The 26925-nt window shown below is 41.2% G+C and overlaps 1 protein-coding gene across 8 annotated transcripts in view; it reads right to left on the reverse strand.

The window, feature by feature from the left end:
- The window catches only part of FAM13C (family with sequence similarity 13 member C), a 115472-nt gene that overhangs the window by 13911 nt on the left and 74636 nt on the right, over positions 1-26925 (reverse strand). For 4 of the 8 annotated variants that reach the window (XM_039553823.1, XM_039553824.1, XM_010400818.4 and 1 more), the window contains 9 exons: positions 26298-26496; positions 21653-21774; positions 20369-20464; positions 14527-14590; positions 8748-8898; positions 8305-8370; positions 2961-3171; positions 1853-1991; positions 424-505 (listed from right to left, as the gene is read on the reverse strand). In XM_039553823.1, coding sequence (XP_039409757.1) covers positions 424-505; positions 1853-1991; positions 2961-3171; positions 8305-8370; positions 8748-8898; positions 14527-14590; positions 20369-20464; positions 21653-21774; positions 26298-26496 — 1130 coding nt within the window. The remainder of the gene's footprint in view (positions 1-423; positions 506-1852; positions 1992-2960; positions 3172-8304; positions 8371-8747; positions 8899-14526; positions 14591-20368; positions 20465-21652; positions 21775-26297; positions 26497-26925) is intronic. The other 4 variants (XM_039553829.1, XM_039553828.1, XM_039553827.1 and 1 more) reach the window with 3 other exon arrangements.

The raw sequence follows: 26925 nt of genomic DNA on the forward strand, positions 1-26925 counted from the left end.
TGATCAAAATAAATAAAATCCTTAAAGATGTGTATCCTCAGTTTTAAAGAAAGATTTGCACCTACATTTGTGCTATTAGAAGGAAACTTTTAACTTCTGTGTTTCAGACTCTCATAAAAGTAGACAGAATAGCATCACCCTTTGCATGAATGTTTGTAATGATGAGGGAGAGACGATGGCTTTTCCCCCTTCCCCTTTCTAGCCTTGGTATGAAGGTTGAACTGGCTCACTTTAATCCCTGCTTTCAGGAATCAAGGTAAGTCATATCACATAATATCTTTGTTGCCATTGGGACACTTATTGCCGCACACTGTGAAAAATAAGCAGAGCAGTGAGGTTACAAAGCTGACTTTAAAATGTTCCAGGTACACTCCCACTTCCAAAAGCTTCAGCAACAAAGGGACACAACCAGCTATTATGTACCTTTGAGCTGCTTCCGACCTTTGGCCAAAGCATTCATCCACTTCAGAACTTCAGGATTGGAAGTCTTGTCACCATGCGAAGGCTGAACGCAAAGGAAAATGGAAAGAATGTAAAGAAACAGAAGGAGCTGACAGTAAAAGGATCACACAGATAAAACCCTCCCTACCCCCAGTATGCTACAAAATGTCCGGAGTTCCGACTGCACTCTATCAGTGTCATGCAGAGCATCTGGCTTGATCATGGCATTAATTTGTCATGGCTTAGCTCTCCCCGTTGTGACACAGTGCTACAAGGATCTCAGTGTCATGTCTCTGATCCCCAAAAAAACCCAGCAATGAACGTTTCAATCTCTGACTAATTGGATAAATAATCTCAGTGACTTCAAAAGGATTGATCAAATACCTAATTTTAGTCAAGTTCCTAAGTGATTTCCAGGAGGGTAACTGAAGCTCTCTGTCCCCTGCAGGAATAAGCCCTTGCTTCAGGACAGGGATTCTCTTGGGAAACAGCATTTTAAAAATTTCAACTGACCTGCTTAATTAATCAAATGAAAAATCCCGTGCAAGAGTGATTTCAAAAGAAACAAACAACAAAGGCTTTGTATATCAGGGGGGTTTTTTGCATTTAGAAATTGCCTCCAAATTAAAGTGAATTTACACTGAATCTTCAGAACTCAGATAATTAAAATGGCAAAACAGTTTTGTAAAATCAAGCTTCTGAAATAATTTCTTTTCTGGCCATAGTTAGAGGGTTGTTTAGGTATGAAATTGTGCTCCTAGGAGCATAGATGACCACAGGGCCATACAGTTCACAAGTTTAAGTTTTCAGTTATTAATGGGATTACAAGGTAATACATAATTTGCTTAATTTTAATAGAGTCAGAAAATGTCACAAACTTCCCTGTTTCATGTTGTACACATCCTGAGCATCAGGCACATTTTGATATTCTTATACTGCACAATTCCCAGCACAGTGCTCACCACTGACCTCAGATAACCCCCACAAGTTTTATTTCTCCGATTTTTGCCATCAGCTTCAACTGAGCCCCAGGCTTTGGAGGTTTACAGGAGTCTGCCTGAATGAAGGAATCTGCACAGCAGAACAAGTTTCCAACCAAATGACTCCTACAAAGTGAATAAGTAGCTTTTCATCTTTTGCACCATTTTATTTCACAAGCCGGTCAGCCGTGTTTCACTGATTCACACTTCTCAAAGATGGGTATTTTACAACAAGGGTAATCCAAAGAAAATGTAAATTAGTCTCAGAACTACTGCATACACTGAAAGATGCTGAAAAGTTATTCCCTCGCTGAAGTTTTTCCTATTTCATTTTATCAGAAATACCCTATCTCACATTGTTTTGAATGTTTAAATACACTGGGATCCTTGCCTCCCTTTTGGAGTATTTTCCTTTTCAATTATTGTCTTACCAGGTATTTTTTTTCTTGCTCAAACTTTTCTTCATACTTCCTAATTTTTCTTTTGAGGCTCTGAAGATGCTTGGTAAGTTGTGTTACTGTCTGTGGTTCTTTGCAGTCTTCACAGCTACATCTAGAAGAACTTCTTGGCCTGCAAAAGCCGAAAGCAAAGCTGTGGGATCTAAGAGCTGGCTGTAATGGACCATGCCTTGTTTTCAGACACGCTTAACACTTAGTTAGCACTGCAGAATTCATGGCTATTCTATTCTTTCACAGGATAGAGACAGCTTAGTTTTACAAAGTAAGCATAAAATAATTGCTTTTGCTTGAAGGTACCCCTAGGGTATTCTAATGGGTTCACCATCTGTCTTTCATTTTCTCTTTTTTTTTAATTAAACTTGGGATCTATGAATATATTTCAAAAAATTAATCTAGTAGGCAAAAGCCTGATCCAGTATTTTCATTTAACACCCACACCTTTATTCACAAGTCTTCCAAGTACAACAGGAGACTGTGGTGACATGATTTGTAGAAGTAAGCTCAGGGAGTTTTTTATTACTGGGAATAAACATTATCATTTTGAAGACAGTTTGGTTTCTGATTATTTACAGTTGCAAGTCAATAGAGCTGATTATTATCCGTATGCAGCTGAAGCTAAAGCTCTGTATATGAGCTTTTAAGGAAGTTTGATTTCTCTCTGAAACTCAAGCTTGGTTTCTGGAAATCGCATACATGGACTGTTCATATGATTTATGACACTGTCACCTCTCATCAGTCACTCGAGCTCTAGTTCAATTACAGCTGAATTTTTCAATATCATACCTTGATAGCCCTGTCTATCTTCTGTTCACTCGTCAGACTAATTACTAACTGACATTTAAAACTGTCTTTGCTAACTATAATTAACGAAGACTTCAAACAATATTATACACTGTTATAACTGAGGAAAGACTTGTTGCTATTTCTGATGCTGCAAATTATCTGTGTCAAAATATGCCACAATATGAAAATTTCCTTTTTATGAAGCAACAATGACTAAAAATGCCCCACGTAGAGTCAAAGGTTGTGGATTGCAGAAAAAGGTTTAAAAATACATAGGAATTAAAATAGATTTTCTTACATCATGAAAGGTTGAGCACTTGGTGGAGAAGGGGCAGACTCTGTGTCTAGATTAAATCTCTGGCTTTGGCTAAAGATAGAGCAGCGTGGTGACAAGAGAGGATTGTCTCCATCTGTGATGTGATACAGCAGTCGGCTGGTCCCTAGGGAGTGATGCTCCTGTGGGCTGCTCTCCATGTCATTCTGCCAGTCCCTGTGGGCTGGCACAGGCTCTAGAAAGAAAGTATAAATCAGTGTGGACTGAGGGTCACTCACATGGGGTTGAGCTCCCTAGGTCAATAAAAATCTATCCTTACAAAAGTATTCCAAGCATAAGTATTCAAAGTGAACAGCAAACAGATCAGCAAAGTGTTGCATGCAGGGTGGACATAGCACTGAGGATGAGAAAATAGAAGTACTGTCACTGGCTTAACATAAATCCTTTTTGAGTTCCACAGGAGGAGGTGGGTGGGTGTATTTATAAACTATGAAGTAAAGATGGAGAGTTTCCCAGAATAGAAGCATTACTTATATTTTCATAGATCTGTTTGCTTTTGAAAGCCACATTCCTGAAGAAGACAATGAGTGTCCACAATAAGTTTAATTTTGTGATTTATTATTTATTCCCTTGGTGAAGAGAAAGGAAGGTCAAAAACATAATATGTCCTGGTGCTAAGAACCTCCAGGGCTGCTTGCAGCATCCTGCAGGATTTTTTTCAGCTTTGCAGTAACAGACCCTTGGCTCAAAGAACACAAATTATGAAAATAACAACCACCACCAAGAACATTCAATTTATTTACTCGAGGTCGTGGGCAGTGGCTGCTCCTTGGAGGAGTGGTACAATGTCAACAATGTCTTAGACTGCAAATACAAACCTCACCTCAGGTGCCTCAAAAGGCAACATCTGTTTTATAGTAATGGTCAAGCTAGAAAAGGTAGGAATTGATGAGCCTCATTGCACAGGTTCTGTTTATGGGTAGCATGGAAAAAAAAGGCACATTACATTGCCTACCTACAGAATATCAGGGGTTCATCTTCACTGTGCTGTACCTGAGCACACTGAAGAGAATATTCATTGAATCTTCTTCCTCACCCTCAGTAGTTGAAATGGATGAGGATGATCTAACCTAATCAATATTTTTGCCATCAGATGATTGGGATTTAAAACAGATTAAACTTTCTAGGGAGAAACTCCACAATCTCATAAAAATTCTTTTCCAAAAGTTCTCTCTCTTGCTTTGCTAAAGCAAAGTTTGTGCTCTGACTCAGGTTCCCTTACAGCAGTTTCCACGGTACATAATATTTTACACCAGCTAGGTTATTGGTTTTTTCTAAACCCATTCATATATACAGCCTTTTAATTTATATCTATTATTTCACATTTCCAGGCAGCATGTGTGTCAGTTCTAACCAGTATTATATTTGCTGTATGTCATGCATCCTAATACATTTCACAGAATCTTTTTATTCACTGGAAGTCTAAAACTGCACGGAAAAACAACTGTACATGGATTTAGTCTCAGAAGAACTGGCAAGTTTAGGTAAGTTCTTTCACCTTCACTTTCTTTCGATTTTCTCCTTTGCACCTGGGACATGACATTCCCATGCTGAGTGAGTATTTCTTTCAGGATTTTAATGGAACCTTTTAGTACATTTTATTTGCCCTCTTCCCAACAGATACCAAAACTGCAAATCCCTACTGGTGCACTGGGACGGTGGGGAAAAACCAGCTCTGAATGGCAACAAAAAACCCATTGTTTATCTAAAAAATAGTAGTTACGATGGCTTAAATTTAATTTTATTGGGCACTATCCAACTGCTTTTGCTTTACAGACAACAAAAAAAATCCTATTGTATATTGTATAATCACAGTTTAGTCTGTCAAGCAAAAGTTACACGTGACTCTTGTATTTATAAGTTCATCTACTTTTAACAGCATCATCAATTATAATTACATTAAGCATTTTCACAATGAGACAATCTAGTTGATTATTAATTCTAACCTTGCATCCTTCCTCTGAGTACTTCATACTCTGTAGGTCAAATTCAGCTCTCCAAAATACCAGAGCAGCACCCAAATCTCCTAAATCTTGTATGAGATTCAAATCCTCCCACAGAGAGACCCCCAGGCAGGCACCAGGGAGAAGCACAGGTAGAGCACTGACAAGTCCTGGGAGTGACAATGGCTAGAATAATTGATGTTCTGCAAACAAAAGTGTTCTCTCTTTTTGGAAAGTACTCTTTCCTTACCCTGTAAGACTTTTAAAAATGAATACCTTTGATTGGGTTTTGATCTGTTGTTGCTGGGTTGGTTTTTTCTGAAGAACAGTATTGTCAGTGAGAAGAACCTGGCTTCCCTTGCTTTAATTTCACCATCTCTGAACTTCAAGAAACACATAATCACTGTGAAATAGGTTGACTAAGAACAGTTGCAGAGTTTTTCATGTTCTGTTATTACAAGGAATAAATTATTTTATAGTCGTATTCAGTAACAGTGCCCTCACTGTGAAAGGAAAACAATGTGATAAAAAGATCAGGCAGTCTGTGTGTGATAGGTGAAGGAAATAACTTTCCAACATTTGAACTCTGATTTCCTAGAAATGCTCTTCTTGCAGGAGACAGGCTGTATCACTGATAAACCATATGGTCACAGGTATTTGCTCCCCCTGACATCTACAACCAGACAATTTTATAGGCTCAGCCCAGTCTCAGAAATGGAAGAAATGCACACATTCAAGATTAAGCACTCCTGGAAGTTAAATGCAAAGGACAAGTAGTGGCTGCTGCAGCTCCAGTGTAAAACCAAGCACACAAAGTTCAAGGAAGTTCATTTATTCTCCTAGCAAATGAAAGGGAGAAAACCTGCATGACGTATAAATTTGGGAATATTTCTCAAAGGGCAGGGCACTTCCATTTCCTTGGCACCAGGGCCTTCTGACAGAAAGCTCTGCAAGGCTTGAACACTGGTGCAATTTTGGTGTAGCCCAGGAAAGGGTTTCGTTCCAAACCTACTAGAAGTGCGTTAATTTACTACCAAATGGTCAGAAGTGGTCAGCAAATAATTCAGACTGATTCTTTTCAGTGGCACAATTACCATTCTAGTGGGACATCTCAGGGTGATGACAAGTTCTAACAAACCCCATTTTTATTAACACTTAAGGCCATCATCCTGATTCCAGTTCTGTGTAGATCCCAAACAAGACACTCAACATTATCCTACAAGTAGCCCATGAACAGACCAAAGTTCTACCTGTCTTCATGTGCCTGGTCTAATTTTAGCCTCTATTTTTTGCCAAAACTGGAAATTAAAGCCACCTCTACCCAAGCCACTGGGTTGCCCCATAGCATCTATTCCATCTCATCTACTCCACCCAGCTTAGTACTGACAGGGGACCACCACATGAATTAAAGTCAACTTCTAGTATCTGATGATCTGCAGCATGGTTCAGCAGGTGGACTTCATATGATAGCAAGTCCTATGGCACAAGTCTGTACTTATGCCTGTGATATTGTTCAAGTAAAACAATAATACACACAAATTTCTTGTATAGAAAAAATAATAAGTAGATAGAGTGTGTTCAGCCCTAAATGCATTACATGATTGCTTCTATCAGGATTTTTAATTTAAAAGTAATTTAAAACTTCCTGTAGTCGGGTTCAGCTGCTCACTGCTGCAGGCACATATTTGATGTAATTTCATAACCAAAAGTTACAGAAATTACACCCTAATTTTCTATATTTACCCTTTTAAAAAACTTGCTTATGCACCCCTCACAATTCTTTATGATCTCACTTTGGCAACTTTAATTCAGTTTTCACATATTCAAAAGTAAACTGACTTTGCTCAGAGATAAGTTACTGTTCATCCCCTTAAAATCTGCATCCTGAAGCACCCTGTCATCTTACTGGGCTGTTCTGTCTTCATTCTCTATACATATGATGTACACTTTTCTAATTTTTGTTGACTGGGAGGCAAACGAAAGAATTGTGTTTGTTTTGCCTGATTCACTGAGGAAAGGCTGGTAACTAGAGATGGAGCATATATGGTACATCCTCTAGAAACTCTCTTCTCAGCCTGGTACAAACCCTGGACTTCCATCCGAGGTGGAGCTCAAACAGCCAGTAGTCCCATGTGACAGCTCAACGCATCAGAAGATTTCAGTAGTAATTTAAGAGACAGAATTAGGACCAGCTCTGTCTGTGCAAAATGGCAAGTTAGTAAAAATGCCACAAACCACAAAGCAGATGTTAGCAGGAATGAGGGCAGATTAAAACCCATTAAATAGATAAGCTTTAACTGAAGCACGAATTTGGACTGCTGGAGTGGCAGAGCATGCTCTAAAACTGTGTGAGAGAAATGCTACATCATGCAACATTTCCCCATGTGGCTGCAGAGGGGAAATAGGAGTAGAGAGGGCATTGGAAGCAGGGGTCACTACCAGCATGAATAAAAAGAAAATCTCCAATCAAAACAGCAAAAAGTAAGTAAGGGGAACAATTAGGAACCATCCTAACAATGACCTATGAAACCACCAGAACAAAATAATGCAGCAAACTACTGGGAAAGGAGTAAAACCCCACCCTGCCACAAAGGAAAGGAATCAGTGCAGATTTTGGATGAGCTGCAGAACGTCTCTGCCTATGCAGCACACAAATGAGACCTGTCTCTGCTTCAGATCCACACCAAGGTTAGCCCCAGTCCAGGCTCCATACCTGTATCCAAGAGCTATTAAGGTATTTGCCTGGCATTCTCTTTTGTTAACTAAAACCCAGGACAGTGAGCATTTTTACAATCCTTCATCTTTATAATAATCTGACTTCTCCATACATTGTTCCTTAATTTTGCAATGCCAGCCTCAAACTTTGGAATTTTTTAGTAGAACAGTATCATCTGTGAGATTTTTTCTTTTTGATACATAACTCAATCTTATTTCTTGCTGAAAACGCTGAGCAAGCAGCTCCTAAAATAAGTTCTTCTGAACCCACATTTTATTCTTCTTATTATTATTATTTATATGTTATATGAAACATCAGTTGTGAAGGGATTACTGACCTACCTGCCTTCATTTGAACCATACATGGTGCACGATTTAGGTATTTGTGTATTCATGTCACTTGTCTGTGAGATGTATTAGTCATACTGTCTCTGACCTATTTTTCACGAGCAGTGACTCCTCTTCTATTGAGCATCACGACTCTGCCAGCCCTGTGACTACAAGCTATGAATTGACAAAAATAGTGCTGAGCCTTAGGGCTATTTATTTCCATATTGAGGGAAGAGGGAGAGATAACACACCACAGTTTCCCCAGCTGGGTAATAATACAGGATCATGAATGATTAAAATCCACATGCTGTAAAACTCACCTTCGCTATCTCTCTGCTGATGCATTAAATTAAAATCAATAATAGGAGAAATGAAGTGATATTGCTCTGACAAAAAGAATGACAAAAATAGAATTACATGATATGGCAGGTGATCTCACACAATACAGACATAGGAAGTAAAGAGCGTAAATTTACTTGGGAAAAAATAACAGATTAAAACTAAAAATAAAAGAATTGGGATTCTTAAAACCTGTCTGAAAAGGAAAATTCCCTCTCAGAAAATCAGAGGGTTACAGCCATTAATTTCCGTTCTTTTATCAGGTATCACCCCTTTTTACATTACACAGCGTTTGCAGGAGGAAATGGTGCTTTGCATTAGCTCTGCACTGTTTCCCAGAGGGCTGCAAGCCTGATTTTAAAGTGCAAGTCACAAGGCTTTTTTATAATTGCAAATGAGAACACATCATGGCACGCTCGCTTACCTCCACAACTGGCCCCATCAGCTTGCACGCTGCTCTGGGCTGGAGAAAGGGCTGTGTCCTTGGGTGCCGGCAGCTGGGGAGTTTCCTCCTGGGCTGGCAGAAACGCAGAGCACAGATCGGTTTCCAGGGCTTGCAGCTTCAACAAAGAATTCTGCAGACAAAAGCAGAACATTGGGCTGGGTAGAGAACAACAGGGATCAGCAATTGCTCTTCAACTCCTGGAGCCCATCGGCAGCGCCGGCAAAGGGGTGTTCCACTGCCAGCTCCAGGAGGACGTGGGGAGAACAAACGTGCACTATTCCACGAGTTTCTTGACTCCTGGTTATTTAAGTCCCAATTTACATGGATTATTCATGGCACGTGGGAAAGACGACTTTGTCAGCAAAAGACGATTTATTCTAGAAAGCCAAACTGAGATGGTGTCCCTCTTCTTGGGCTTGAAGCAATACATTAAGGAAGTATTTCATTCATTGGGCTGACATCACGATCTGATGACATTATGTCCCTCCCCATTTACCATTCATAAAAAATCAAATCTCCCTCTCCAGCCTGTGAGAGCAGTACACAGCAGTGAACAAAGAGTTACTGAGAACACGCTCACTCATGGGATTCTTGGGAGAGAGATCTTTTAATTGGCTGCTTTAGAGATACTTCGTTATGTAGACACGGCTTTTATGTAGGCTGCTGCCGATTCTACAGGGCAGTAGATCAGTTGTGATCTGCTGCAAAGGTGAAATCAACACACCATTGTCACTGGCTGCAAAGGTGATATCAACACATCATTGTCACTGGCTGCAGGCAAGTCAGTGACAGTGACACTTATCTATCACATCCCTTCCAGCCTCTGTGCCATGCGTGGTCCATCTCTGATTTGAATTTTGAATGCTGCATGCAGTACTGAGCTGCACGATTTGACACAAGCATCTCGCTGTGATGTAAATGCTGTGAAAGCCCTAATCACCATCTGACTGGGCAAAATGAGTCACTCCCCACACCCCACGAATTCAGCTCCCCCATCTCAAGGGAAATACAGCTTAAAACATAAAACAAAACCACACAAGGCAGTCCTAATAACCACACAGCTGACACACACAGAATGTACGTATAACATTAAGTCATTCTAGTGGTACATATTTATGAAGGGCATTTTCTGAAGAAAATAATCTGCGTTGCAAGAGAAAAAAAATTCCTCAAATTTATACCTTGAAAACTCCTTTCCCCACTCTGTCAAATACCTGAAACGAATGTATTGATTCATTTAATGAAAAATAAATTCATTTATTGGCCTGATTTCCTTTGTGTAACAATATATTACCTATGTAATGAGTGGTTTAATACATCTTTGCATTATTTTTGTTGTAAGGCATTCCTTTTATAAACCCAAGGATAACTTTAGGTAAAAAAAAAAAAAAAAAAAAGAAAAAAGAAAAAGAAACCAGTTTGTCTAAGAACAGCAGAGAAGACTTTCTGCCTTTATATTTTCATTCCTTTTATAGAATTCAGGAAAATTAAAGAAACCTTCTCGCCCCTAAAAATCTTTCAGACAGCAGTGAATTTCCTTGTCAAGGGGAGGGTGCTGGCTTGCATCATACACATGGCACTGTTTTGGGAAGGCCTCATTTCTCACTGTATCTCATCCCAGCTGAACCCAAACAAAGCAGCTGTGGAATTATCACAGACAGGCAGAATTCAGAATTTTACAGTCATCAATGTCATCTAGCAAACAATGACTATGCCAGTTACAAATCAGTGAGGACTCTGGTCCCAGCCTGGACCTTACCATGAGAACAGCTGATGAAAATTAGGGAGAACACAGATGACAAACCATAAGAATGTGCCAATAAGGAAAACATAAGTGAATATCTGACAAAAGGACTTGACCTTCACGGACTGTTACTTCAAGCATTTGACAAGAAAAATCCCATTTCAAGAAAATACATTCACTTTGTATCAGTATTCCTTATGATACATTAATATTTATGGGAAGTTCAGTGTAAAAGCATTCTGAGAGACTACACTGTTAAGCATTATACTTCAGTAATGCTTATGCTGTAATTCACCAGCTGGTTTATATTCGATTGCTCTGAATGATATTTTTCACCCATCTGGGGAAGGTGAATGGATAGCAAATTTCCAGCCACTGCCAAAACATTTAAAAAATCATTTTATTATAATAATAATAATAGAAATACCTTATCTATTTTTATGAGTGTGCCCTTGACAGGGATTTAATGTAGGGAGAAAAACACTAAGTAGATTTGATCATTTTGATGTCACCAGGGAGAGGATTAATGTGGAGGGTGCCACCAACCCCATCTTACTCCTAAACCACATCTGAGTGTTATGGCACTGCCACGTTGCACTATCCAGGAAAAGTCACCACAAATTTACAGGAAAACATGGCAGGAGACATGGCTTAGAGCAAAGGCCAAGCACAAAGGCCAGCACATCTGCACTGGGGCAGAACCAGCACACACTGCTCACAACTCTCCCATGGCCAGACCTGATCCCAACTGGGCCACCTCTGCTCGTGGCTGGTCAAAAGAAGTTGCTAAACATGTTAGAAGCCAGTGCAAGCAGCTGAAATACACAGAGGGAACAGTTAGGCTGTGGTGGGCACCATCATCAATTTGAGAAAGCTCCTCATGGAAATCCAGTATAACTGAAGTAATTTAAGCTATGGCATTCTATATCAGCTAAAGAGCTCAGTTCAAATACTTCAGATTTGGTGCTCATTCCAGCTTCACTCTGGTGCCTAGCACGAGTGTTTCTGATGTAGTAATTCCTGATCCATGCTAATGCAAATGAAAGGACATATTAATATCTAAAATGGATGCATAAATTGCCTTGGAAAAATAACCATATTGTTTTCTCTTAAGAAGGGTATCCTGAAAGTGTGAAAAAGAAGCAATTACAATTGTCTTGAACGAAGGTTTCTTATCTCTTCTCATGTCCTCTTAGAGCAACTGACAATTCACAGATCTTCAGCTAAGCCAATTCCACTAGAGAAAAAGCACTGTACATTATTCCAAACAATAGTAAAATAAGGATATTCATAGGAAGCTGGAGGAAGATGGGAAGAGAAACAGTGTGGTCCTTCTCACCTATTTATTATTTTTGATAATGCTTTAAGAAAACACAGTCACTGAAGTGTCATAGCTTTGGCTGCTGGAGAAAGTGGAGTACAGAAGGACTGCCACTCCCAGAGGAAGCTCAACCTATAATAGAGACACCTTCTCCACAAACAGCTAAGCCTGGGCTCCACTGACCATTGCTCCTTCGAACCGGTGATTATTGAAAATGAAGAGGGGAGGCCTCAGGGTAAGGAATTACTGAGATAACAGATAACCTCTTACATCTAGAGATGAATGCCACACACTGTTAAATCCCCCTGGAGAAGGGGACACTGACAGAACAAATTCTCCCAGTTCATCACCAAAATGCTGTGGCAATGAGAGGCAGTACCCTGACATGGCATGGGGCCATGCCCAGCAGGATCAACACTGTGGGATGTGTTGGTCAGCATGTTCAGGAGGCCACAGCCTGACAGAAGACAATGTGACGAATGAGAGACCCTGCCCTTAGAAGGAATTTGTTTCCCTGATAAAGCATTGCTATTATCAGCATCCTTTGTTTCATCCTTGTGGACATCCAAAGGTTTGATAAATGTAAGAACTGAGGGAAAGGGAAAAGGCCCAGGTGTGCCCCTGAGCTCTGCCCAGTCTCAGGCAGGAGGCTGACAGCAGAGATGAGGAGCAAAGCCCAGGCTTGGTGCTTTCTGCATAAACTGATCTCATCCTGACCCACACACAGTGTTCCTGAATAAAAAGGATGCCTGTACCCTGCCCTTGGGCCTGCTCCTGTGCCTCCCAGACAGGAAGGCAGCTATTCTATTATAGTTTATTGATGGATTTACTGGATTTATGAAATAGGCTGGGGCAGAGAAGGAGAATAATCCAAGCTTTCAGCATTTAATAGCCTTTGAAGTGATTCATATTGGAAAGAAACTGAGCAAATTTCACCCCCTTCAGTTTTTTCACTCTAAGGAAATTAATGCTTTTATATGTCACACTGGAACAGCTTTTTAATCCGAGAGTTCAGGTTAAAATAAGATAGGCACATTTTATGCGGACATAAATAAATCTCTGCAGTAGCCGTTAAGGCAATATTTGTGCCTTGAGGCATGTGACATTTTCAATTCAGAACTTCCTTTATGGGGAACAAACAAGCAACAATAAGATAGAACAAGATATGCCCTGGGTCTGCATAATGCCACGGGTGAGCAGTGAAGAGAGACACCATTTTCTCTACTCCAGAAAGAGGATTTATTTTCTTATGGCACAGGTCCATTTGGGTTTGCAGCAGACCTGAGACACAATACAATCTAAGATTTTGCAAAAGAAAGCACCAGGTTGTAACCCTTGCTTATTCCTCATTGGTTATTAACAATTTATTTTAATTTCTGATCTAATCCTCGGTTTTAATATTTTACACTGATTTATTTACCATAGTATTTTATCTTAGCCTTTAAGGAATCTTTTGCAAGGATTTTAAATGGAAGCTTTCAAGCAGAAACTTCTGTGAATATTTGAGTGGGGCTTCTCAAAAGAAACAATAACTTCATGATTTCTCCCAGGGCCTGAGGTGGCTCGGCAGAGGCTGAGTGTACTCCCTTGTACTGGTCACTGAATGTGCCCTGCCTGTCAGCATTGAGATCTGCTACAGTGAGCTGCACAACAGTGACACAAATGCAGAGGAAACAATTTATTGCAAGGAGAAGATTAGGTCTGAATTGCTTTGAAAGGACGCATTGTGGTCTTCCCCTAATGAAAGTCAGGCATCTATTAATAGACACAGATGCTCTCTGGCTCATTATGGAAACAAAGCTTTCTTTCCCAGGATTTGTCAGAAATGGGCTTCTCTTCACCCAGCTCTCTTCTCCCACTGCTTCTGTTGTGTTGTCTTTGCCCACACTAAAAATCTCTACTGCTCCCTGCGTAAGTCCGGTGTCCTCCACTGCCCTTGCAGTGTGAGTGGACTCTGTGCTGGGGTGCAGATTCCTCAGGTGCGGGGAGATGCTTTATAGGGTTTCCCACTTTGCATAACTGCAAAGCTTGGCTTTACCCCCTGCCCCTCCCACGATACTGCTGACTTCGGGGACCTCGCCCAGGCTCATCCATTGTTCAACCTAATCACACAAACAGCTTTGTTGTGCTTCCCTCACACTGTGCTCCTGGCACAATCCCTGTGAAAGCAGCTTGTTTCAAGTGTCTCAGGTATTATTTGGCTTCTCTTGCTTCCCCTCTTCAGTTCTCCCCTCCTTCCATCTTACAACCTGAGCACCTTTCAGCCTCCATTGCGCTGTTCATAGTTTATTTATGGAGGATGTAGCAACCTTGAGAACTCCTTATTTTTAAACAAAACATATTTAACGGATGAACCCTTTTGAGCTGTAATACGAGGAAAAAATCAAACGTTCTTGAAAGACGTTCTTTCACTCAGTCAATACTGACTGTTTGATTCTTTTCTGAGCACAAACAGAAAGCAGTCTAAAGCTGGCTTTAAAAAGTTTTAAAATAACTTGCTTCAAGATTTTAAACCATTCTAGCAGTCTCATATCACATTTTTAAGCTTCTCTCCAAAAACATGACTACAATGATCCATTGAAAAGCTAACCTAGGATTATTAAGCAATTACATTATTCCAAGACCTAAAAAATTTTTTTTTTAAATCTACTCAAAATTTATAACATCATATTTCAATTTTTGGTTAAGCTTACCTCATTTAAGCTGTTAAATTGATCAGTTGCTTCTTTTGGTGAAATGCTTGTGTTCTGATCTATTCTACAAAACAAAATTTTAAAAAATTAATTCAATAGATTGCTTATCTGTGCTGCAAATATCTCAAACTTTTCATTATGTGTGTATATAATTTACAAATTACAGAATAAGTTTGTTTTAGTAAAAAAATAGCATTTCTATTAAAGTAACATCTCTATTTTCTAGCCCGTTCAAAACAAGAGTGATTTTACAGGAATCCTAAATAATACATTTAAACTGTTAATGAAGTCCTGGAAACTATGACATTAATATCTGGGCTCACTCTGTCATGTCAAAAAGTTCTACAGATGCATGATCAGTGTCTTGGTGAGCTAACAGGGTTAAAGCCAAGAAAAACTCAAACATATGCTTAAATCTAAGCAGAATGTGTCCCACATGCTTTAAATCAGGAACAAGAGTTTTCCCATATCACAGCCATAAAGAATAAATCTTTTCATATTTCAATTTGATGGTATCTCAGGTTCCCAGTCTTCAGCTTTCTGCTTTTGCAAATTTCAGAAGGGCCCCAGGTGCCTGGAAATCCTGCAAGAGAGATGTCCCCACTTTCTAGTGATTGTCACTTTGCTGCCATCAGAGATGTCCACATCCCTGGTTTTCTCTCAGTGTATTGCTGCTTCTCCACGTGGGAAGAGGAAAGGAAGGCCCTGCATGAGTAAGGGGCAAATATCTTCCCTCTGACTGTGGCCACCAAGGAGCTGTGCCCCATCCAGGCAGATGTGGCCCACACAGCTCCCAGTGTCAGTATTAGTATTATTCACTACCCCAAGGAATGAAACTGAAGTCTAAAATCAGCTTCCCACAGATTAAGTGAGCAACCTCCATAGCCTCCCACCACTGCTCTGTGCTTCCCCAAAACGAGCTGAGGCTTTCCACACGTGATGTCAGAGCCTGACACGGGTGTACCACAAGCTGACTCTCAACTCACGGGAAGCAAGAAAACTGCACCTGTCTCAGAGAATGAGATTTCTCAGTGCTGAAAAGGTGGTGAAGTTTGTGGCCCCTAGAGACTCACTCAGAGACGTGGTCAAACCCAACACAAAACCCAGACTCCTCTGCACAAAATAATTCATATTTTACCAGGCTCAGAGTCATCCCAGCAAAAACAAGTAGCTGTAAATGCCTCTAGAGACCTCAAAACCAGTACAGACAAATGCACAGGTGTTTTTTGTAGTTCTTCCTGGATTTATGAGAAATTTAAAGACTGAAATGATGGCTATGCCACTTCTCTCAGCAAACCAGACACGGCTACACCAGGGTGAACAACCACTTGGCTCCAAATCTGATCCAAGATGTGCAATTCACATAGGAACAGAAATGAGTCATGAGAACAACAAAAGGACTAATTTAATAGGAAAGAGTGAAGTATTTGTAGTTTGGTTTGATAGCATGTAAGGAGGCAGCTGCAAGGCTACAAACAGCTGAAGAACTAATTCACTAATGACTAAAAAATATTTAGGGTGATTTATTGCATTGAACTGGAGCTAGACAGGAAGGAAAGGATGAAAACAACACGTGTCAGATTTGTACACTTCTAGTACTCATTTGGATGACACCTTCCAGGGTGCATAACACAGCAAAAACTCTCCTTAATAAAATAAAAACAAAACTAATTTTTAAAAAAGACAAAAAGAAACAGTAAATGCTAGCAACACTTTGTACAGGAACTGTACTAAGTTCTACATCTTTCACAGCTGTATCAATCATGAGTCTGACACTCTGGAGAGAAAGGTTTACAGCAGCCATGAAGTACCACCTCTCTCTTGTTCAGGTTGATGTTTTTGCTTGCTGTTTTAAGGATGCATTTAAACTTTCAGTTTACTGTTCCTTTCACACTAAAAACACTGGAGTAAGATGCTCTTCTTTCTGCATTCATTGGATTCTGGAGATACTGAAATCATTAAGGTGAGTAATGGCTTTCGTATTTCTGTGTGACAAGCATTTACATTTTCAGTCTCATGTGCTGAGCTGATCTTACTCTATACAGAGAGTTTTGGGGTGTGCTTTTTCATTTTCACCAAGATTAATTGCTCTGCTAGGCAAATGCAGGTTTTCTGATTGTCACCAGGAAACACAGGGCTTACAAATTAATAACTATGGTTCGGATCCTACTCTCATTAAAAGTCAATCACAAAATATCCATTAACTTCAAAAGCAGCAGGAACAAGCCCTAGTTTTCCATCTGTGCTGAGTACATTAAAATTATTTCAGGCCTTAGATGAAATTTTGAATAATTGCAGGCACCCTTATTTTGTATAATTTACATCCTGTAAATTAATGAAAATTAAATTCTCTCTGTGGCTACTACTCAAATATATGTCTCTCACCCTCCTTTATAGACTCTGGCTTTGGCAGAATTATCCTTTTCTCCATGACAGAGATGGCAAAGATGCAATAAGCAATATGCACATTTGAGGCTTGTGGACATAACAAAAAAACCCCATCTAAATACTAATTATCATAACAGAGCTCCTACCAGACTTCAATGGGGAGATCAATTTGCATGAGCACTGTGCTGTTTAAAAAACAGACCAGGACGTGAATTTTTGAATTATGCACAACACCACTTTTAAAGTTGTATAAAATGCAAATAAAACCACATCATTTTAAAAGCTAGGAAAAATGTTTGAAGATAACATAAGCAGATTCACATCCCATTTCCTCTGCGAAGCCCAGAAAGGAGCACTGCATTCTGCAATTTGCAAATCTCACTCCAGTCCAGCTGTGATCACGCTAACCCCAACCCCATGAAATTTATGTGTTCATGCACCACAATGCCACAAGTGCTCCTGCCCGTCAACCTCACACTATTCTGTGGGATGAAACTCCTTTTCCAGATTCACCTTCAGTCTATCCTGGCCCAATACTCCTCCCATGTGTCCAGTCTAGGAGTCAGTTCCACCCTTTCCACCATGAGGGTGACCTAGAAGGTTAACAGCTCATAAATGGAAGTCTCAGTTCCCTCCCAGGGGACTGATTCAGCCTGTCCAGAGTTACGCCACACGAGTTCACAACAGCACATCTCAGCACCAGGAAAACTGAGGCCTTCCCAAATGGCAAAAAGCATTATGAACTACAAACACCTCAATACACGGCTGCAGGTGGATGCTTCAAAAGCACACCTATGACTCCTCAGAAAGCAATGCAGAACTGCAACAGTCTTTGGGGTGAACATAAAGTCCACACCTGCAAGGAATGAAAAATCCACCTTGAAGGGCCCAGGGCTACTCCCTGGGCAGTCCCTGGATGCTGGAATAGGAAGTCAGACAGAGAGCCAGTGTGGCAGTGTCTGTCCCATCAGCCCCAGCCCTTATGTAACCCAGCCAGCACTTGTTATTCTTACTACGAGCAGCTCTCGTACTCAGCAGGCACAGTCCTTACTGGGGCTGCAGCAAGAGCTGCTCTTTTCTTGCTCCTCTATCCTCTCCCCATCCCCCCTTTTGCTTTTTTTTCTTTAATTGCGTTTCAACCCAAAAGCTTGCTCAGAGACTTTTCCACGCCTTGATACAAGTAACATTGGAACCAGTATTTTAATGCCAACATTTCTGAAGAAATTGTTCTTAGGAGCCAGTCAATCATTTCCCAGCTTTCTCCCTGCTCACCTGGCTGCCTGTGCAGGTGAGGAAATGCAGCCTCTCAGGCTCTGCCTCACCCATGCAGGTCTGCATGGGAACATCAGCACTTCTGCTGCTTCCCTGCTGCCTCCCACTCATCCCTGAGTTGTAGCTGTTCAGCAAAAAGCCTGGAAACCACAAGAGTTCCCACCTGAACTGTGGTCTCAAACGATACTTGAGTTGCAAACTTAAATACTGAAAGCCTTGCTAGAGCTTGGCCTCCCCTCAGGGAAGCACAGAAACCTCGGGAGACTCTGGCTGACCCCAAGATCCAGGGCAGCCCAGAGCTACCAGCATTTCCACTTCTAAGAACAATCATAGGTCTGACAATTGCCACTCTATAGCCTCTGCCAAAAATAGAATTATAGAATCACAGAATAGGGATCAACCCTGGGACCAGATAATTCCTGTTAAGTGAAACCACTTCATTCCCAATTTATTTGGGGAATGGTGAAGATGGGGAACTTGCAGGAATTTTTCTTTGGCAGAAAACTTCACCCCATAGTGTAGTTCTGAATTCCACACTGACTTGAAATGCAGCCTTTGCTGAAGCATTGACCTTCCCACTGCCCAGGAGTGCCTTGTTTCAGCCTCCTCTCTCTGTAACAGGCATCTGAGGAAAGCACCAGGCTCTGCTCAGGTAACTGCACACAGCCTGCAGCCCACTCCAGTTTTGCTGATTGCCTTTGAGAAGGCAGTTGGCAGGAGCAGCTGTTTGTAATCATGTGTATTGTTCCATACCAGCTTTTCTAGTCTCTTTAAAAAAAATGCAATTCCTTTATTTGTTCCCAGGACCTGCATATAGCTTTTATCTACCAAAGGTGCAGATTATACTGCTCTCCCATCCAAACCCAGCTACACACAATGACCAGAGCGGTATTCAGTGTAATCACTGGCAATAGTATTAGAAATTCATGTTCTGGAAATAAAATGAAAATGTTTCCTTCCATGCAGATGACGTTTCATCTACTAAATTGATGCTGATACATGATAAACACCTCTTGAGATTGAAATCCTTGCTTCACAGGCCAGGTACAGCTTAGCCAAAAACAAGACACTATTCCCTCATTCTTCTGACTGCAAATCTCCTCACCAAGTCTACTCTTCCATTTTCCTCAAATGTCACAAAATCTTTCCTTTATTATTTCAGTGGTTACCACAAAATCAAACTAACCCCTCAAAGAAACAATCCACACTTCTACGTCATATTTTTGTGGATTGTTGCTCTTACATGGCCTGTTCTGTTCTCTGTCACACATCTGTTTATTAGCATCCCTTGTTAGAATACCCTAAACTTAGATTTCTCTGCTTAACAGGGACTGTACTGAAAGGTTTTTCAGATTTCAGCAGTCTTGAATCCATATTTAGACAAGTTAAAATGATTTGGTTTTTAGCTGCCTCACACTCACCAGAACAGATTTCTTAAAAACCTCTGTAGAGTCTGGAGGTATTGAGACCTTTAGACCCAATGAGACAAATGGCAGAGGTTGTAGCCCCCTGCAGAAACTAAGTTAAAGCAGAAGTACCAACAGGCTGCACTAGAAACAATCAACCTTGATCCTTCATCTGAGACAGAAATAAATCCTTCTTCTCCTGTCCTCTGCCTACACATCTGATATACAGAGAGAGCCTGCCCAGGGGCACCCCTGCAGCAGTGTCCCCCTCTCCTCCTCTCCTTTGACAGCACAGGCAGGGGGCAGCTGGTGGTGACCCTTAGGAGGAGTCAGCAGACACAGCGACCCTCAGACTGAAACTGGGAACTTCAGCACAGGTACGTGGAAGTGCCCTGCCACAGCTGGGTGGTGGGAGTGTCCTTTCAAGGACAGTTAAGACAGTTGAAATAAATAAAGAGTGCATTGTGTACGTGAGGCCAGAGACCACGCGTTACTGCTTGTTTACTCTATGTTTAAAGTTCCTTATTTAGCAGATTTCGCCCTTGTGGATAGCAGGCTTTCTAAGGAGCTACTGTGGCGTCGAACAAGAGTAAACAGCATAGTGAACAGTAGTTTAATACTGGGCAAACTGCAAAGGCCAAACTGTTGAAGTGGACAGGGGAGCTTTGCTGTGGTTGCTGTTTTACTCATGCACGCCCCACTCTGGTTCTTATCGTTTAAGCCTCTGTGCTTTCATCACATTCCTTTCAAAATTAACCAGTTATTTTATTACCTACCTGTACACCAACATCCCACCAGCAGAGCCACTGGGGAGGTCTGACTCTCTGATACCACGCTCAGTAAGCTCCTCTTCACAAGAAATCCATGGGATTCTTTCCTCGCATGAGGAATGCCAAAAAAAAGAGAAGGCAGGCTTCCTAATTAGAAACACTTCCTGAGTTGCAGTCCCCACTGCACATACAAGCATTGGAGGGCAAAAGCACTTCGTTGTCCAAGCTAATTAAATGCTTTTTCATTCTGCTAGACCTTCCTTTGAGAGCACAAATTAAGATCATTTACAATGTTGCCTCCTAAAAGCTGTGGTGAAGGCAACCAGTACATGTCACATAAGGCACCAAAGTGCCATTGGACAGCAGCTGTCACTGCTGTCCCAGTCCTGACTGCAAACAAACCTTGGAGCCAGCGAGTTTTAGCTATCAACCAGCTGTGCCCTGAGCCACTGAGCATCCCTGGGATGGACTGCTGCTGCTCCAGACCCTCCAAAGGGAGCCAGAGACTCTGCCACAGAGTACCAAGGCTGTCATGCACCACAAGACAGAGGACAAAGAGCAGAGACCTGGCTCACCTGACAAAAACTCTGTGCACAGAAAAGCAGAGCCAAACCAGCACCTGAGCATGGGCAATTTGTAAAGCAGTGCCCCCAGATTTTTTAGGACGCACCTTCACTGGTCAGCTGAGTGATTTGAAACCCCATTTTTAGCCTTTTGCATGGCCATGAAGGATGAGGATAGAAATTCTGACTTCCAATATTTACCAGAACTGAGTTACTTCATCACCAGCTGTGTTACCTGCCATCAGGGCTTGGTTAATGCCTGACCTGAACACACAGTGCCCTTCCCAGCCCTGGAACTGAGCACAGTTGCCAAAGCACCCAGAGTCTAAACTACACATCAATAGACACCCTTGATATAATCAGGTGTGAAGGTTCCCATTCCCATTTCACAATGGGAATGCAGCTCTGAGAAACAGAGGCAATTGAGCACTGGGGGGAAAAGAAAAGATGTGGAGAAGTATTTTTGAAACTTGGCACAGAGGAACTGAAGTTTCTGAACTGAGGATGTTCTTTCTGCTTCAGATGTAAGGGGTTTAAAGAATGATGAAATTTGCATTCTTATCTTTATCCCTTCCCCTTTCTCCTAACAGTCCTAGACATATAAATATAGAATACAAGTGCCAAGGAGAGCCAGGAGTCTGAATATTTTATGCAAAATGCAGCAAATGAATTAGCCTTTCCTACAGTTAATCAGAAGTGAAATGTGCTGTGTTATCCCAAGGCTTACCTTGGTTGGAATCTCACGACTGCTTCCTGGCATTTTAAAGCCACGTTCTGTGCATAGTTATTAGCTGAGGATGCAGCCTTCCCCTGCCACTCTGAGAGGCCTGGCAATGCACACTCCAGCTCCTGCACAAAGAGGAAAAAAACCAAAAATTGAATGCGCCCTGTCAGTACCAATCCAATCTTAGCTGAATATTTTGCTTCAGAAAAAAATTGTTCTGTGAGACCAGATGTTGATTGTGGATCCTTGCTGTTTTTGGTAATAATCTGGAAACAACTGGAAAACACAGAGGATAAAAGGTTCTAAGCAAAGTAGTATGTTATTTCACTGGAAAACAAAAGCAGACTGTAGCCCATTTTCTGTTTATTACTTAAATAACAGATGTCAGCTTCAGAGCTAAGAGGTTCTATACACAGAATACATTAGAAATTATTTACTCACATGTCAGTAAGATTTTATTACTTGGGTATCATCAAAAAAATTCTGGCTGACAAAGGCAAATGCAGTTCACTTAAATAAGATTTGTAAATTTTAACCATTTTCCTCTTTCCCTTCCCTAGAATATGTGTAGCTTTGTGAATGGAGTGTTACTCTGGGAGGAGAGAAAGGCAGTGAGGGGGAAAAAAGTCACATCACCCAATCTGCTACACAGAAAATAAAAAAGGCAATTTAGTCCAAAAAACTGAGTAAAAGAATAGGAATGCAAAAAGTATCCATTTAACTCGAAGCTTTTGAAAACCAGTTGTAGGGCTGTGGCAAGATGTGTTTGACACATCCTAATTTCCTTACCTATAAAATGGGTTGTAATATTTCCCTTGCATTGCAATGAAATAAGTTAATGGAGATCTTTGAAAATGTGATAATCAAAGTGAGGCTTTTTCCCTACGTCCTTATTAGCTTTTGTAATCCAATATTTTAGTCTAATAGTTAAAAATTAAAATACAATGTGCTCTGCGAAACAACAGAGTTCCCTTCCCTGGTAAAGCAATGTACCTGACCTTGCTGCAGTTCCAAAGCTTTGCTGGATGCATGGAAGTCAGAAGTTTGGATAGGATTGTTCAGATGGGAACTTGCAGGGCAGAGAGAACAGGGCAATTCCAGGTGCTTTCTGCTGGATGATGGGGAAAGCTGAGGACAAGAACATGTGCTGGCAATAAACCCTTGCTTGCAGGCTTGATGCTTGAGGACTTGGGTGGTTTCGGGTTGCTTATGTATTTTTTTTTCTCTTTTATGTCCCTGTTGCTGCTGATAAATCATGTCATTAGTGTGTTAACCAGTAACACCAGGGAAACACCCTCGATGGAACCTCTTTCTAAAGAGCAGTGAAATCCTGATGTGTCACAGGCACCAGCAGCAGAGTCCCATCTTCTACTGCATTTCTGTTTCTTTTTCACTAAAGAGGGTGACTTCTACAATGAAGTTGCATCATAACAAACATAAACAGAGTATACCCAGAATCCGAAGCAAAACTTGCAGACTGCCTGATGAGTTCACAGGTTTGTGCAGCTGGTGTGTCAACATCACCTCCAGTTTTTGATTACTGTGCACTTAAAATCACAGTTTTAGTATCAAGTTATTGGAAGTTCTTTGACACCCAAGCAATTTTCCCACTTCATTTATACTCAAAACACTAAACTTAACTCAGCACTTTTCAGCATTCTCATCTCTAGGCACTGATTGTCAAGCCACCATTTCATTTTTGTATTTACCTTGATTATAAGACCTTAAAACTGAACTTTTACTGTCTCTGCCTATTAGCTATTAGTTTAGTGTCCTTTTATAAATATGTCTCAGTATCAATAGGGAATTTGAGGATGACTCATTTAAGAATCTATATTCATGACTGTGCACCAAAGGTGAGTGACAGGAGAAAGGATTGGGCAAGGAAAGCAGATTTTCTGTTCCTGACCAAGACTTCCTATTTCTTACCATCTGTTTTCACCCTGACTCCCTGGAGTATGTTCTGGACATATGCTTCCTCACCTCTTGAAGTCAAATAAATCCTAATTAATTTGATTTTCTATAGATTAGTGTTACAGAATTGCTAAGGAAGCTCCTGGAACCATGGGAAAGAGGAAACCAAAGAGCTGGAGTGCAGCGGTGCAGCCGCATTCCAGCAGCTCCCTCTCTTCCCCTTTGTTTGGAAAGGTTACAGGTGCTTCCAGAGCCAGCTCCTGCCCCCATGGAAATAACTGCAGGCAACATGCAAAGTACAGCTTTACTCTGCTGGCATTTTGTCATCTGATGAGTGGTCAAGTGAAGTCACCTGATGCTGCTCTTTTATTACACTCGGGTTTGTTAATCATCAGTGTAAATCTAATAACCTTTTCTTCATGAAGACCTAGGGCACATGAGCACAGTGCTGTACTTGTGCCAAAAATATCAGGAATCACACTTCAGCTGACTGAGAGCCTTGTGAAGCTCAAAATCCCCAAGAAGGCCATCTTTCCTGTACTTGATCACAGTGGTCTGTTCCCTCAGGGACCTTTCTGCAATGGAAACCCCTTGGATTCTCACAACTGAAAGGCACAGGAAAATGGTTCCCATCCAAACAGACTTTAATCCTTCCAACACATGCAGCAAACTTACTCATCTCCCCATAGCCTCTTCTAATTTTAAAGGGACAATTCTCTGTAAAAGCAACTCATGGGCTTGTAACACATAGGAGTGAATAGCAAACAGTTCCTTGGCTTATCAGCAACACCTTTATCAGAGACTCTGTCACTGCTCTGGTGTCCCTGTTTCTGATGCCACAGAGAAGTCCGGCTGGGGAAGTAGGAGACTGCTGGAAAAGCGCTCTGTCAATAATCCCACGAAAACAAGGATGAACAGTTTAATCATGATGTACAGTGCATCATGCTTTTCTTTCATAAATGCATGTGCTCATAAAATGCTGTTTGTCACATGGGCATCAGCTGCTTGGGAGCACATCATTTATCCCTGCAAATGGCTTGGTGGCAAGGGGTTTCACCAAGGAAGGTTCATGCAGTTACAGGGTTCCATCACTTCTGTCCTTCCTAATTCAAGCCCTTGAGTCACGTGAAAATTATCTGCCTGGCACCGTTTTTCCTTCCAGAGGCTGCATACCTAAGTTGCACTAGTATTTTATGGCAGTCTAATTATATACTCAAAAAGTTTCCCATGAAAGAATATCACCATCTCCAGTTAACCCCTTGGGGCCCTGTAAAATGTCACAGAGCAGCAAATCTGTGCTGTGTTGGCTTTCATTGGGTGAGGGGTACAGGCAGGACACACACAGGGGGCTCTGAAGAGGCTGAAAAAGCAACAGATGACCTATGAGACAGACCTTGCCCTGTTTACTGCTTCTTCATGACTGTTCTTCCTGATCTGCTTCCACTTGCTCTTCACAGGGCAAAATTCCCATCATTTTTTCTGTTCAGCTGATAAACATGCACACCTCATCTCTCTGCAGGTTAAATAATATTTCCTAGTAATGCAGTACAGTTGCAAAAAAAACCCCCAGTTACTGCTTTGTCTCTGGGACGAGCTCCAGAAGAACAGGCAGGAAGGTTAGGGCAAGAGTCTGATATGATATTCTGAAAGGGACTGTGATGCCATTGGGATGCCATTTGCTTTTCATTTTCCTTCAGGGATTCAGAAGGATAGCTCTCACTTAGAAGGTAAGACATTCTGTCTAAAATGATGAAATCCCATTCTAAACTTGGTCCAAAATAAATCCTAGTCTATGATGGCTTTGAAGCACTTCAGAAAGAGCTTTGTAAATTTCTATCCACAACCTGGACGGGAGGAGAGACAAAAAGTAGCCACATACATCATACATCAAAGAAGAGCTGGAAACACAGACATCTGTATTTGGGTATGCACAATTTTATGTAAACACAGACATCTGTATTTACAGATGTCAGGCCTTGTGCCTACTGCAGAACAACAAATCTACCAACACTAATATTGGATATGAAATGTTTCCAGCTGAGGGGTTAAATCTGCACCAGAGCTCTACCCCTTACACCACACATCCAACGTGACTTGGGAAGCACCAGGGAAGAACAGAGGCATTTTCAGCAGTTGCTGAGAGGGGTAATTCTAGAGTCAACACTGCAAATGTGTTTCCAGAGACAGCAGCAGAAGCTTCCTCATTTCTACTCTTCCTTTACACCCTTTACAAAAGTTATGGTTCTGCTCCCCACAACTCAGCCTAGGCAGATGGGGGGCGGGGAGCACTGCTACAGACTTACTATTTAAATATGAGAAAATAGAAGATGAAGGGAAACTATGAAATCTCTCTACTGGCAGCCAAAATGCCAGTGCAAGAGATCCTTGATCAAACAAACAAAACAGAAGCTATCTAATCAAGTGCTGCAGCTACCAAGTTTTTATATTTGGTGCAAGGAAACACAGGAAAACTAAAGAGAAATATTTGCACATCTTCAGCTAGGCTCTCCACTCACTGCTGAAAGCAGTTGCAACACAACCCTCCCTGCAATTCCCTGGCTGGAAGAAATTGTCTGGTATTACAGGAAGGTTCCAGACTGCAGGTCCCTGGAAATCAGGGTAGATTATTGTGGGGTCTCAAATCACATGAATTACTAGGGAGTCCATCTTTGCATTTCAAAAGTTGTTCAGACATTGTGCCACAAACTGATCCCTGGTAAGTTTAATTCTTTACCTGACTTTCCTCATGGCTTTTTCCATTTTCTAGCTTTGCAATGGGCTTAGGTTTCCTCAGCTTTAAGTTGCCCATTTCAGGCTTTAGAGCGCAGTCAATTACAACCTGCTGCTTGTGCTGCTGGGTATCTTGCAAAGGCAGCTGTCTTTCCTCTAAGACAGCAGAGTTGTCCGGGTAATTTTCTTTGTTATCATCGTCTCTGTAAGAAAATAAAATTGAAATGCATCAGGCAGGATTTCAGACACCTGTCAAAACATTATGAAAGAAGAAGAGCAACAAGTTCCTAGCTATTCATGGCGTATTGCTTTTACTAAGTTTAGTGGTCTGCACATCAGTAACGGATCTAAACTACTGTTAGCATTATTACACACTCAACTGTGGAGCTACTTAAATGTTAGCTTTAGAGGCACTCTTGGGCTTCAGCCCCACAGTACACATTCCCCAAATAAAATCTGAAACTGTCTTCTTCATGCACAAGACTTCCCCCACCCAATGATTCACAGTAAACTGTAATCTCACAAAAATATCATCACATACAATAATCGTCCCTACAGCACACTTCCCTTTGGACAGTCTCTGGCTTTGAGGGCCCTCGGACAAAAGGAGGGTGCAAGCCGTTCAAAGTACG

The sequence above is a fragment of the Corvus cornix genome, chromosome 6 (genome assembly GCF_000738735.6).
Source record: "Corvus cornix cornix isolate S_Up_H32 chromosome 6, ASM73873v5, whole genome shotgun sequence".
In the NCBI taxonomy this organism is placed as follows: Eukaryota; Metazoa; Chordata; class Aves; order Passeriformes; family Corvidae; genus Corvus; species Corvus cornix.